Source organism: Fusarium proliferatum, assembly GCF_900067095.1.
Source record: "Fusarium proliferatum ET1 genome assembly, contig: FPRO_scaffold005, whole genome shotgun sequence".
NCBI classification, from domain to species: Eukaryota; Fungi; Ascomycota; class Sordariomycetes; order Hypocreales; family Nectriaceae; genus Fusarium; species Fusarium proliferatum.
In genome coordinates this window covers 1,640,986-1,654,833 of record NW_022194794.1, presented here as the reverse complement: position 1 = coordinate 1,654,833, position 13,848 = coordinate 1,640,986, and the positions used below count along the sequence as shown (strand labels likewise).

General features: G+C 49.2%; 4 protein-coding genes across 4 annotated transcripts; 1 reads left to right on the top strand and 3 right to left on the bottom strand.

Annotated features, from left to right (window-relative positions):
* Positions 1–555: 555 nt before the first annotated feature.
* Positions 556–2,789, bottom strand: FPRO_10803 (uncharacterized protein; the record flags this gene model as incomplete). The annotated part of the gene is made up of 5 exons (XM_031231806.1): positions 556–792; positions 844–1,192; positions 1,240–1,602; positions 1,652–2,259; positions 2,322–2,789. The coding sequence occupies 5 exons, from the start codon at positions 2,787–2,789 to the stop codon at positions 556–558; spliced, it is 2,025 nt and encodes a 674-aa protein (XP_031081806.1).
* Positions 2,790–6,162: 3,373 nt separating this feature from the next.
* FPRO_10802 (related to ATX2-Putative Golgi transporter involved in homeostasis of manganese ions) lies at positions 6,163–7,682 on the bottom strand (the record flags this gene model as incomplete). Its single annotated transcript, XM_031231804.1, has 4 exons — positions 6,163–6,349; positions 6,398–7,519; positions 7,578–7,594; positions 7,650–7,682. The coding sequence occupies 4 exons, from the start codon at positions 7,680–7,682 to the stop codon at positions 6,163–6,165; spliced, it is 1,359 nt and encodes a 452-aa protein (XP_031081805.1).
* A 1,370-nt stretch (positions 7,683–9,052) lies between these two features.
* FPRO_10801 (uncharacterized protein) lies at positions 9,053–10,108 on the top strand (the record flags this gene model as incomplete). Its single annotated transcript, XM_031231803.1, has 1 exon — positions 9,053–10,108. One exon carries the CDS (start codon positions 9,053–9,055, stop codon positions 10,106–10,108), a length of 1,056 nt encoding a protein of 351 aa, XP_031081804.1.
* A 1,758-nt stretch (positions 10,109–11,866) lies between these two features.
* Positions 11,867–12,512, bottom strand: FPRO_10800 (uncharacterized protein; the record flags this gene model as incomplete). Its single annotated transcript, XM_031231802.1, has 2 exons — positions 11,867–12,406; positions 12,462–12,512. 2 exons carry the CDS (start codon positions 12,510–12,512, stop codon positions 11,867–11,869), a joined length of 591 nt encoding a protein of 196 aa, XP_031081803.1.
* Between the last annotated feature and the right edge of the window lie 1,336 nt (positions 12,513–13,848).

Genomic DNA, 13,848 nt, shown 5'->3' with positions numbered 1-13,848 from the left:
ATGGCCCATGATGGCAGTTTATCACTCATACCTAGCTCCGGGATGAAAAGACTAAGAATTGGCAGGTCTTATTGGTCGAACCCAACATTACTGGGCTAATCTCTAATCGTTCTATACACACGCTGTCGATGTGGTATTATGATGAAGATAACGATCAATGTCAAAAAACCAGAACGTTGACATCGACTCCTTATATAGTCCGAGCCGCCTTGAGATGCAACTCCGTATTCCATTTCCGTGGCTCCAGTTTCCCATAACCCCTTGATTCATGCTGTCATACTCCCATGCAAATTCGCATGTCATCCATCCATAACTAACATATTCTGTGAACTGGTGGTGATGCAGCAACGCCCAAAACATGCTTTCAAAAATCCTTGGCGCCTCTACAACAATTCGAAGAAAGAGTATAGTGCAATGCAGTGCGGATGACCGGATCCGTCTTCGATACTAAATGTTGATTCCACAAAATCGGGTACGCTTGAAATGCTGGTGCTCGCCGATGTCATATCACGATGGTTGACGTAGGGCCATCATTGAGATCACCGAACTCCCAGCTCAGTCGTCATGAAAGAACGTACCGCCCTGCAATGGGGCAGTTGAAGGGCCAGCGTCGTTCATCTCGACATCCTGGGTTGAAGCGTCTCGGCTAGAACTGACCAAAGTCTGTTGTGAAGTGCGATAGTCGATAGCCATGGCGCTCAGTGGGCGATTCGGGTCATCCTCCAGTACCCGCTGTTGAAGCGAGAGTGGTCGGTCATAGAGCATATCTTCGGGTGGTGAGAACGACCACACCTACCAAAGTCAGTCTTGAGCCTTTTCAGCCTTCGTCCAATATCGACTTACCTCCATGACTGTACGGCCGTGTCTCAAGGCCAAAGCAACACACTTCTCATCTTCGAAGGCAACACGCCAGACAGCTTCACCTTGCGCGATGAGTTCGCGGACGAGATGTCCAGTTTTGAGGTCCCAGATCTTAACTCGGCCATCACTGCCACCACTCACGACTCGAGTATCATCAAATTGCAGACTGGTGACGCTGTTGTCGTGAGCTGCGAGACGGTGGATCGGACACATTTCTTTCAGTGACCAAACTCTGACCGATCCATCTGATCCACCGGTAACTAAGGTGTCACCGCGCATCTGAAGCTGTCCAACGAGAGACGTGTGACCCTGGAGGATAGCCAGACACTCACTTCGAACTATTAGTAGCTATTATCCGTAGTTTGAAGAGACACATACCCAGAAGTCGGATCCCAAATTCTCACGTTGGTATCCAAACTGCCCGTCACGACTCGCTTACCATCAAACGCAATGGCATAAATTTGACTAAAATGGCCCTGTAACGTTTGAAGACAACGGCCCTCGGAAATGCTCCAGACTCGAGCGAAAGTATCATAGCTACCGGATACGACAATGTCTCCCTTGATCTCGAGACACCGAACACTGGACTGGTGACCAACAAGAACATTTTTGCAAAGGCCGGTTCGGATATCCCAGATTCTTAGGGTTGTATCCCGGGATCCAGAAATCGCCGTGTTTGCATCTGCCATTTTCAAGCACCTCACTGTCGATGTGTGACCTCGCAAGGTGTGTAAACAGGCACTATATCCTGTCAGCAAATGATCAAGAGTGATGGTGACTTTCAACTTACCCAGTCTTAAGGTTCCATACTCTCACATCGCGATCGCAGCCTCCACTGACCAGAGTATCATCCCAAGGAACCATGGCCCAGACACCCATAACATGTCCCTGCAGGGTGCGTTGCGAGTCTCCCTCAGTATCGAACACATGAATCTTGGCATTATCAAGTGCCACAATGATGTACTTGGGCGTCAGATGCAGGCTCGTGACGACGCCCCCTTCTTGGGTAATATTCCGCGTTGTGCTAGTACCGCCAGATCGCCAAGCAGCTTCAACTAGATATCTCTGCTTGAAGTGAGACTTGTAAGTCCGTAACCTGGGTCGACCAGAGGTATTCGAGCCCTCGAACGACCGGGTCCCTGAGGTGTAGGAATAAGGGCGCGTGCCTGGGAAACTATTGCTGCTGGTCATGTCGGCATCGAGTCCATGCAAAGCCTGTACTGATGGTCTCGATGAGAAATTAGGTGCGTGTGTGTAGACCTCTGATAGTCGGCGGCCGTAGTCGTGTTTGACACAAAGATTCTTCCATGTCATGTCGTCGCTAAGGAGATCTCGCCATCGTTTGGAAACTTGCGAGGCTCGTGCTAAAACTTTTGGGTCATCGATGAAAGATAATACCTACACATGTGAGTAAGCCCACCGTATCCTAGGGAAAACAACAAAATAAGCATGGTCCTTACCCGAAGACACAGTTCGTCTGGCAGACTTGTGAATGGGTCCTTTTTCAATAAAGGGCTCACAAATTGGTGAACGAAACTCAATTGCTGGCTGGTACAGAGATTCAGCAGATCGGCGAGGACCCGAGTCCTCTGAGGACCAGAACAGTTTTTGAAGTGTTGCCGGACTTTGGCGAGAAAGAAGTCCTCATCATCAGCCGCATCACTCCAATCTGGTTGGAAATGCGAAGGTCCCGGAGACGCAGCGGGTGTGGGAGGCGGTGGAGGTGAGCCAGTGAGTTGTTGATCAAAGTCCGCGGCGGGTGTAGACATGCTGGGAGTAGGAGGTCCACGCAGGTGCCGTTGCTGCTGAGGCAGCTTTTCCAAGCGGTGGTTAACCATGGGGTTCGTCGATGTGCCGAGGGTCAAGTCGTCACTGAGGGCGCTTCCTCGTCTTTCGGAAAAACTCATGGGTCGTTGGTAGCCGGCCATGACCCGGGTCATCGCCCTCCAAGATGTCGATGTTTGTTGGAAGATAGACCTTGAAGCGGTTTGTGAAGAGGATCAACAACTTGATGGAGGTGGGCTACTTGAAGCGACAACGGCTGATATCGAGGGGAGGCCGACGATGGATCGTGGGTGGGGAAAACAGAAAGCAAGCCGTACGAGGCCTCTGCCAACAATTCGAGGACAATGTCAGCACATGTAGAATAGAGAGTATCGCCTATAATCGCGCAAAAACTCGGTATGAGAATGTCGTGTTGGCTTCGAACAGAATTAGGTGCAGATATTGAAAAAAGGGAAAGGGTGCAGGAAGCAGAAACCAACGGTGAATGGCGATAGTCACTAGAGGATGAGATAGTGGAGAGAGCCTACGGACAGGCGGTACGGTACCAGTACAGTACCTAAGTACCTAACACGTCCAGGGACGGGAACGCCTGTGTTTGTACTGGGATGGCAATCTTGGCTCGCAGAATGAGCCTGGGACTGGCTGATGACCTGGCGCGTGGGTCGGATGCAGGCCAAGGTCGATGGCGGGATCGTAGAGGCGCTAAACAGCATTCGTTGCAGTACAGACTACAGTTCAGGGCCTCGTTGGAGCGATTCCCTTGCCTTTGCCTTTCCGCTTGGATGTCTTTTTTGACAATGCTTATGTCGGCTGTCGCCGTGACCGGCACAAGGATATCTCCTGAGTCGAGCTGGTAAGGCCGGGTATGGAAGTTTGTGTCGAGAAATAGGTTTCAACGCACACAATGAGGGTGTGAGATTGTCTTACCGAGGATACGGGATGATATGTAGACTATAATGGGTTTGTCCGTCTTTGTAAGGCAAGACGAGATGACCGACTCGATTCTGAGGCGTCGAGGAAGTGAATCAATCTGGTGACTAGATGCAGCAGATGGATGCAGAAGTGGAGGCGAGGCGAGGCGAGACAAGACAAAGGAAGGAAAAGTTGGCTGAATAAGGGGTGATCGATTGAGAGAACGAACTACCTTACCCACGATAGGACGAAGTGGTTTTCGAAGCCCAAGACGGTCTGTGAACGAAAACGGAAACTTGATCAAATTTCGTTTCCTTTTGCTGGTGTCGTCGAAAAGGCTTTACAGTACAAGCAGCATCCATCCAATATCAGACGGAAGTAAGATAAGGAGAGAAGAGCCCAGCACTTCAAGGCTCTGAGCAAGCCCGCTCTTTTCATTGCTTTTTCTTCCTTCAGCTCATTTATTACTGATTCAATGAATGCAGGGACGGGACGTTCCAATCACATTCCCGCAATTGGGATAAATCTCGCTTCATTGACAAAGTACATTCTTTAATCTTGTTCTCAAACCCGCAAACGGTTCAACTCAATTCATCGAGAAATTGATTTCGAAACATGAGATGCCAAACCTGTTCTGTTTCAAACAGTGAAACAGATCCTAGTCTGCCTCTGTCAACCCTGAATAAATGAATACAATCCTACTCCGTACCTTGGATCGAATTGATCATCTCCACCGTTCACCAGATCAGATTGTATCCGTACGCTACGAAAGGATTGGACATTAGTTATCTCTTGTTGGTTCCTGCGTAAGGTTAGGTAGTGTAGTTCGGTGGTTGAAGCCGTGCGCCATTCTCAGGTGCAGTTCGTGGCTGCTGACTTTTTGCACGGTTGATCATGACGGTTTCACCGACCCTCAGCCTCTGATATTACGTCGATCTTCACACAAGCTCGACTGTCTGCAGCTGTACCTATCTTGTTCATGACATGTGAGGATCAGCTATGATTGTGCTGTATGTACCATGGTATGTACAGTACATATCTTCAGAGCAAAGATGGAGGACTCCGCACTGCAAACTCCTGCAAGACATCGCTACCCTTTCCCCCTTCGAGTATAGCCATGTGATAAGATGTGACAATTCAGGCGGCTCTCGACAAGATGGGATTGGATGCTTTGTCAAGTGCGTTGACAAACCCCCTCTCTAAGGCTTCTTGGACGATCAGGTGCGTGCAGGGAGTTTGAGGATCAATACGAGGGCTCATGTTACCTTGATATTATCTGCACCAAGATCATAACAAAAAAATTTGGCTCTGGGATTTATTGCAGGGACTGGCAAGAAATAGATATCACATGAACAAATGTTTACCAGAAGCCAACATCCAAACTCCTGGCGCAAGCCACGATGCTGTAATATCTCACACCCTGACGTTGTCAGTTGTCACTGCAGAGAAAATAGGTATGAGGAAGAAAAGAAGACCTCGGAACGTCCACCAGAAGCGCCAAATGGCGTCAACGACCAACCTTTTTTCCTAGGTTCCTTGATCCGCCCCAAAGATTTAGGTTTTGGTAGTACAACACTAACGACGCATACCTAATGCCTTGGAAAAGCTGTAACGAGACTACCAAGTACTGCACGACCCTGGCCTTGAAGCTGAATGAACTGAGCCCCTTGCTATTTTCGTAAGAGGCTATGAAGAAAGGTGTGAGCGGACTTGACCGAACATCAAGCTTGGCTTTTCCCCAAGGTACGGATAAGCACTGTTGAATTGTTTCAACGTCTTGTTAGTCAAGTTGTCCGTCTTCAATCTCCTTAAATTTTGCGAATTCTCTCGTGCCGTACGCCCTACCAAGGCAATGTCTATTAAATTCGTAAAGTTATCAAACGCGGAGAATTAAATAATTAAACCCACCCTCCACGGCAACTGATATGTAAACTATCTCAGCATCCCCTGTCCATTTTCACTTTGGAATGCTCTACGTATCATTCGAACAAAAATATCAGGCCATTTTGTTGCTTCTGTGACTATGTGTGAAGCAGCTTTTGTCCTTGTATCCCTGCCTAGATGTCAGTTGGTTTTATAAAACTCCTCTTTGAAACCTAGGTTGAACCAGATGAATCCACAACCAAACCCAGCATTGGCATTGGATATCTCCTTTTGGCTGCTGCTGGGTTACGCTGAAACCAGATGCGATCTGATAAATCCAGAGTTGCTGGCAGTGATCAACTGACACAAAGATACAGTCCTGCATAAAGAATTTGGCCATGAGATGTGATAGCGATACTGTGCAGCCGTAGTCAAGAACGCCTGTAACATATCTCAAGAATACTATTTGTGCGGCTATTGCAACCCAAGGAACCGTACATGGCCCATGCTATCCCTATAAATTCATACCCGCCTTTTGTCACCGTGAAAATCGCTCAGGAGTCTATTCTGGTCCCTTCCCACGCAGCGAAAGTGAGCTCGCCGGCCCCGAAACATAAAGAAATCTTGAAAAGCGCCATGTCATCCCATACTCTGTCTATGGCTGTTATACTCCATCACACACCGTCCCAAAATCTCAACATGCGCAGCTGGAGAATACGAGGCAAATGAAGTGCTTGCGACTTAGTGGTGGTGGCCAAACTGTGTAAGCAGTGGTACCAGCATACCACCCATGGTGGCCAGTGTATCACGCATCTGCGGTCCCTTTGGTTTCCGCTGTGCCGTGGCATTACTATCTGCATAGCCGTTGATGCCGTGGTCATGAGTATGGGGGGTAGTATCCTCTTGCATCGCATGCATAGCAACATATCTATCGAGGTGTCAGTGACGAATGTCAAGAAAGACATGCTTAACTCACAAAAACGTGCCACCAGAGAAGAGGAGTAGCATGCCGGTCCACCAATGGTCACTCTCAACCTTACCACCACCTAGCAGAGTGATCAATGTCCATGTTGTCAATGCACCAAACGGTGCAGCCAAACTGAATACAATAAGATGTCCTCGAGCAGCTCGCTTCGAAAGACCCTGCTTGAGAAGAAGTGAAGTTAGGCCAAAGGCAGCAGGAGCCTTGTGAATCATAATGGCCGCAAAGATAATGAAGCCAAGCTTCATATCTGAAGTAGTCGACGAGGCACCCATTGCAATTCCGTCGGCGGCGGCGTGAATAACCAATCCAGTGGTCGTTGCCAAGCTGCGCGCTCGACGCGGAGTGGGTGTCAGGGATCCCAGGAACCCATCCGCCTCTTCGTCAACGGAGGCAGAATCACCGTTGAGGTTGTCGAGACTGATATGGCGGGTCTGGGGTGTAGAGTGAAGACTCTCTGTCGCATGGCGCGGCAGTCGATCAATCAGGAACATTAACAAAAAACCCAGAATCAACGAGAAGCCGATTTCGAATGTGGGAACAGCATGTTCGTGCGCTTCCTCTTTCTCATGCTCCTGTTCATGCTCATGCTCATGCTCATGATCATGTTGCGCTTCATGGTCTCCGTCATGGTTCTGTTGGCCTTCCTTCCCACTCTCCGCCTTTTCAGATCCCTTGTTATCGGTAGTGCTATCTTTTGCGGCATCGCCGGCTCCTGGGATGGCTGGAGCATCGTCACCTGTCGCTTCAATGGCGGCCTCGATATCTGCACGCTTGACTCGGCCATTCCTCGCTGCTGCATTTATAATGCGACGGACAAGCGCTTCGGTGTCCAACTCGTCGTTTCGTTTCTCGATTGAGCCGGTGCTTATTGTGACAATTGACTCGGGGAGTCCGCGTGTAAGTGCGGCGTGGCTCCAGGGGGTTCGGCGCACCAGGCTTCGAACTCGATGCATATGAGCAGCCTCCCCAGGCGCGGTTGCAGCCTCGATTCCTTCGGGGATAATGACTATAAGTGAAGTCCCGACCAATATTCCAACACCGACGCTCGAGAGCAGTCGAAGCTGTGATTGTGAAAGAGACATTGAAAGGGGCAGCGCTCCGGCAAGGAATGACCTGTTGGGTAAGTAGATATGTTAGCAATCGATGAGAATGGCATCACGGTCGCACGTACGCCAACGCCATGACTAGCTTGATTGAATGTCAGTCTCAGTGATTTATCGACGAATGGGTGAGGTTCACTTACGCATAGGCCTAGAAGTAATAATACCCCTCCCATGGTTGATGCGATGTCAATTGACTGACTCTTGGGTGGTTATGCGCAGAGGAATGATGCCAGAACAGAAGGAAAAGAGGTGCCGGTGTAAAGACTACCCACGCATGTTGCGGTCCTCACTGGTTCCCGTCAAGTGTACCGATCTGTATATGCGCTTATCGAGGGATTGAAGCGCAGTATAGACGACACCTCAGGCAAGACAAGACGCAAGGGCGGAGCGGACAAGAAAGAGGTTTGGCGTTGGTATTGGGTGTCGAACAAATTTATCTGGCCTCGCTCATCAGTAGGAGTCAGTCAGCCTGGTCACACTGTTGGGTCCATCAATACCAGCCCTGCGACGGTTTGCTAGCTGTCGATTGGACGCTGCGGGGCATCTAGACCCTTAAAATTCCCCCTAGGGACCAGCCCGTGGAGACAATGAATTCAGGGGGAGGGATACTTTTTGGAATAGCGTCAACTATAACTGATTGACGATGTGAGATAAGAGATCAGTATCACTTCCTCAGAGGGCAACGTTGTTTTCTTAGCAGGGGGGGTTCTTGGTGTGTAAAGCTTTCGACTTGAAGTGAATGCGAATAATAGGTGGTGGTGGTGGTGGCCCATGTTTCACTCCAAGTTGCCTCCTTATCGTAACTAATGGTCAATGTTCCATAGTGGCTGGACTATCAAGGTATATTTCTGCTACTAGTACGGAGTACCGAATACCCTTCAGTGATTATCGTTTTTTCTACCTTGTCCTTACCATACCAAAACTGGAGTAGATACTATAAACCCAGTACTGAGTGATAGCGAGTAACTGGATACGGATGCCAACCTTTCTTAATTGGTACGCTAAATCTGCCTACCCTGTACTGTATGACTTGGCATTGTATTAAAGTATAATCTCAAGTCATAATATCTTTCGAGTGTTTTTAAACATATATGACAATCAGTTGGGCAAAGATGATGCTTCTTGATGGACTTGTCTATTCGGCTGAAATAAATAACCTTGTGTATACCTCAGCTCTGATCGTATAACTCAGTCTGACAGTCCACGAAAGCTGTTGCAATTAACTCTCTGACACACAGCCATATCTGCAATTACTGGAGCAACATGCACCCCAGGGGCTCATCCTTCTTGCTAAATGTTAATAGAGCCTAAATTTGCTTCTCGGTGCATACCTAGGTAAGTACCTACCAATTTGTCGGGTTCATCGTTTAGGTCGACGGATAGGTACCTAGGTAAAGTAATACCATGAATATAAAGTAAGGTCTGTGCACCCGCAACAACTAATCCCCACATCGAAACTTAAACTTACAACTACAAATTCTCAGACTCGCAAAGCCAAGAGCGTCACTAACCCAATGCCTTCGAACTATACGGCCCTCACATGATGGGCGAAACCGAGAAGTCGCCTCGCAGACGCCACATCCTCTCCTCTATCAACCCTGAAAAGCCCAAAAGCCGAAGGAGGAGTCGGTCTCCCGAATCGCGATCACCAGTTGACGTCAAGAGAGAACCGTCGCTCGATGCGCCATCAGAGCACGCCGACGCCCAGCGCAACGATAAAGATGACGGAGGGGATACCACAGCGCCGAGGCGCTCACGCATCCGGCTGAAGGACCACCGCAGATCTCGTCGAAGATCGCGAGACAGACATAGGCATCGAGATTATGATCATGATGACAGGCACGGGCGTTCGCCTGTCCGTCACCGCCGACACCTACACCGACACCGTCGGCCACATCGCTCTCCCACACCAAATAACCCTCATGAGCCAGAGCCTCTAGATCCCGACGCAGCATTTCGTGAATCTTTATTCGACGCCATGGCCGATGACGAGGGTGCTGCATACTGGGAAAGTGTATATGGCCAACCCGTCCACGTCTACCCCAACGAGTGTGTAGGGCCTACAGGTCACCTGGAACAAATGACAGATGAAGAGTACGCTTCCTATGTACGCCAGAAAATGTGGGAAAAGACAAATGCTGGCCTGCTTGAGGAGCGTGCTCGCCGTGAAGAGGCGAAGAAGCGCAAAGCCAACGAGGATCGTCGCGCGCAGAAACTCCAAGAGGACATGGAATATAGTATCCGCCGTGGAGAGGAACGGAGAGAGCGTCGACGTTGGGAACAACGATGGGAAGATTACACGAAAGCTTGGGCAAACTGGGATGGCACACCTACAGAAATTGCATGGCCGGTTGAAGGTGGTCGTATAGAAGACGTGGATGAGCCAACTGTGCGCAAGTTCCTTGTCAATGGGCTGAATCCACAAGAGATAGGAGAAAAATCGTTTGTGGCTAAGCTCAGGGATGAGCGTGTACGATGGCATCCAGATAAGATCCAGCAAAAGCTGGGTGGACAGGTGGATGAACAGACCATGAAGGGCGTGACGGCTGTCTTCCAGATCATCGATAAGTTATGGACAGAGAGTCGGCCCAAAACATGACGTTAATCCCAGTATAGCGTACAACACATGGTTATGCCACGGCCAGTAGATTTGACTGTGACGCTCCTCCTGGATCAGAGTTGCATGGTCTGGTAAGCTTGTGTGAGATAAACAATCAAATGCGGACTGTGCTCAGTGCACTCATCTACTAATATAATGGGATAGAGTAGCTATGCATCCTTGAGAACACAGACAGTCAGCTTCTGGTCTCATTTCGTGATTCCGCTACCCAGTCACTGTCATTGATATGACCATCATACCAAGCACCTGGTACAGACAAGTTAGGGAAGTACTAAAGAGAATAATGTATTAGATACAGATGGGGTTCAGAGGTTTATTTCAGCACGGCACTGGGATTTTCACCCATTCATACGCTTCGAGGTAACTTCGGCTCGAGGGATTTCAAAGCCCTCTCACGGGACAGCCACCGTTCATAGCAATCGTATCCAAGTCTTGTTCAAGCCACTACACTGGCCAATATTCATATCGGAATAACATGAGAGATGAAAAGCACTGAGATAAGCTTGAAATGTTGTTCCTTCCCCCAGTTCCTTTTTATTAGCTGTAGAGTCAAGAAATAGAAAGGACTGACATTGACAAGGTTGCGTTCTCAGCATGTCCCCCCTCTGATCTGAACCCCATACCGAGTAAACGGTTAAAAGAAAAGAAAATTAAATACTGTAAATATTCTGAGAGCTCAAATAGACCTTGCAAGCCAAGTTCCTATACCTGCATTCAAATACAACAGGGCCTATGGTTATTCTCGAGCGCGCTGAGGCACTGGCATGCCTGACATGCTGATTCCCAAACAGGGTATAGTAAGTACGAAGACGCCCATGTAGAGATTTATTTTTACCTTTCTTTCGCCGAAAACAGGAGGCTATTGGTTGTTTCACAGGTGTCTGTCCTGGCGGCCTGTATTGAGTTGGGCTGCTACATTCGTAACCGGTGAAGCTCAGGATGGGGTTCAAATCAGGGAAGTGACCATATAATCATACTGATTGACTGGAATGCGGACCTCACAGCACATAGCCATCCCCTTTTATTCCCACTACTCGAGTCCAGAAGCTCACTCTCGACAAGAAAAGTTACTTGCTAGATTCCTCCCTCTGGGTTTGTAGTTGTGCCGTTCACGTGGATAGTTGCACTGCAAGTCATTACTTCCAGAACAACCTAGGACGAAGTGGGATGTCCAATATCATTTACCAGAGGTTCAGTTTTAGCTTACATGATACAAGGAGAAGTTAGCCGCGACAGCATAAATCCTGGGGCGAAACCTTTATACACATCTCACACCACTCATGGAGGGTGTCATTGAGAGAGTTGATTAAGCTAAAGGGAAAACCCGAGACTAAAACATACTACAGAGGAGAGCAGGCAATAAAGAGTATGCATTGCATTATTCACGCAATTGAGAGCACATAAAGGCATAAACACAGAAATCCATCATTTGGGCCAACATATGATACGAAAATCTTTATTTCCATGGGTAGTCAAGAACATTTTATGTGAGCAATTCTATCGACAAAGTCATCGTTCCAAAGGCTGCACCAGACATAGGCATTCTTCAGTTCCAAATTCCCTTTTCAATCACACTAACGGCAGATGTGCAACGCTAGTTAATTAAGATCCCGAACCCTGTCATATCCTTGCTTCATCCGAGTTGGATATGCAAGAGTTCCATGTTGGTTAAAATGATGGCGCGTGAAGATTTGACCGTTTATTTCATTATTAATGTAATCTTCCGTAAATGCCACTTTACATGTTGGCAAAGAGAGCAGCACCACCCATGAGAGCACCCATAGCGACGGCAGCAGTGGGCATGGCACCAGCGTTGTCACCAGTAGCACTGCTGGCGGCAGCACCAGCACTGCTCTCGATAGCACCGATCTTAGAGGTGCGCGCAGCGATCTCGGACTCGATAGCCTCGCTGGCAGTACCAGTGGCAGTGGCGAGATCAGAGCTGAGAGAAGCAATCTCATCCTCGATGGCGCTGGAGGCACTGGCAAGAGCGCTGGTCACGCTGCCGAGGGCACTGGTGTCGACAGTGCTGGATCCGGTCTCGCTGTCGGTCTCTGCGGAATCGGTGGCGGTGGAAGCATCAGTCACGGTTGTGGAAGCACCAGTCTCGGTGGCGGTGCTGATGCGAGAAGAGATATCGCCGACGCGAGATGAGACCTCATCACCAACGCGGGTAGAGACATCCTCAATGATAGAGGAGGCATCACCAATTCGGGAGGAAACATCGCCAATGATAGAGGAGACCTCATCACCGCCAGGGATGGAGATTGACTGGGCCTGTATCATGTTAGCAAGGCAAGCCTGCGAACCTTAGGGAAATAGAGTATCATACCTGAGAGTAGGCAGCCAGGGCAGCAAGAAGAGTGACAGCGGAGTACTTCATGATGTTGGTGTTGTGGATGGGAAGATTGGACTGAGAAGTGCTTGTTTGGTGATGTGTGAGTCTGATCTTGAATTGGTTGCCAGCGGTGAATGAGAGGAAAGAAGAGAAAGGATAGAAAGTCTGGAAGTCAAGACGTTTTATGGACACAGACCGAGACAGTTGGACACGAACTATGCCATGCTATGCCGTCTATCTTGGCTGACTGCATTGCACTGGAGCCTTTGACGATGACTTCTATTCGCACACCCCCTTCACCCCGGACTGTCCGCCCTAGCTCCGGGCCTTGGCGATTCGTACATATGCTTGGAGAACGGTGGAGGCACGTCTAGTCGTAATTAGGTCATCGATCGACACAGCCAACAGCGCAGTTGACGGACCAGAAACGGACCTGTACCCAAATATTCGTGCTTCGGGTTGATGTCAGTCATGCTACTGCTTCTCTCAAACCTCTGTACCAGTGCCATATGCCATACACTGTGCACCTTGTGTAGATCTCGCCCAGTCCGAGCTGTCCTCTAAGACGCTTTGTGCATACGGCACTCAGAAGAGCTTCCAGATGTAGTGGCCTCAGCTGCCCCTAGCTTACGTTATGCAAGGCGAAGGAAATACAACATCCCATGTCTCAGCTCGCCCTACACGAGACCGCCGGGAATAATTCAGCAGGTACTCAAACGGAGGCCGACCCATTCTTTGGTCCTTGTCTTTTGTGCAGAGCTGAGCCTCAAGATCACGCGGCATGTCTTGGGGTTTCAGGTATTAGGTACAATGACTTAGGTACCTGCTAAGGTGGTAATGTTGAAAGGAGCGCAGGATCCAGGTCATGAATGCAGCCTGGACAGCTACCCGATCCATTCGAATCTTGAGGCATAAGTGATTCACCGAAACGACCGACTTTTGACAGTCAAGCCCATGAGTACCTGCATAGTATTCCGTGACCAGGGTTTCAGTGCCGTTCTCCGAGTTGTATCAGAAAAACCAGAAAATGAGCAGCAATGGATGTCGAAGTAAAGAACCAAGAAATGGGAGGCAGCAGCGGGCATTTCTTGGCTACCAGGTGCACCCTGTAGTCTAGTCAAGTACTGCAAGTGCCTAGTGACTGCAAATCCTCCATCATCTTTCATCACGATCTCGCGCATGTGCTGTAACAGGCGTGTTCATAGCGTTAGAGGTCCTGGCTAGTGCAGCTACAGACTGCACGCTTCAAACATATACATCCGGGGGGGGGGGGGGGGGGGGCACCGCCGAGGCGAGCGTGGGACCAAGTATTGTGAGTTGGGGACAACGTAAGTTTCGGCGTCGCCGTTAGGAACGAAAGTAAACTTAGTTAAACGCCAGC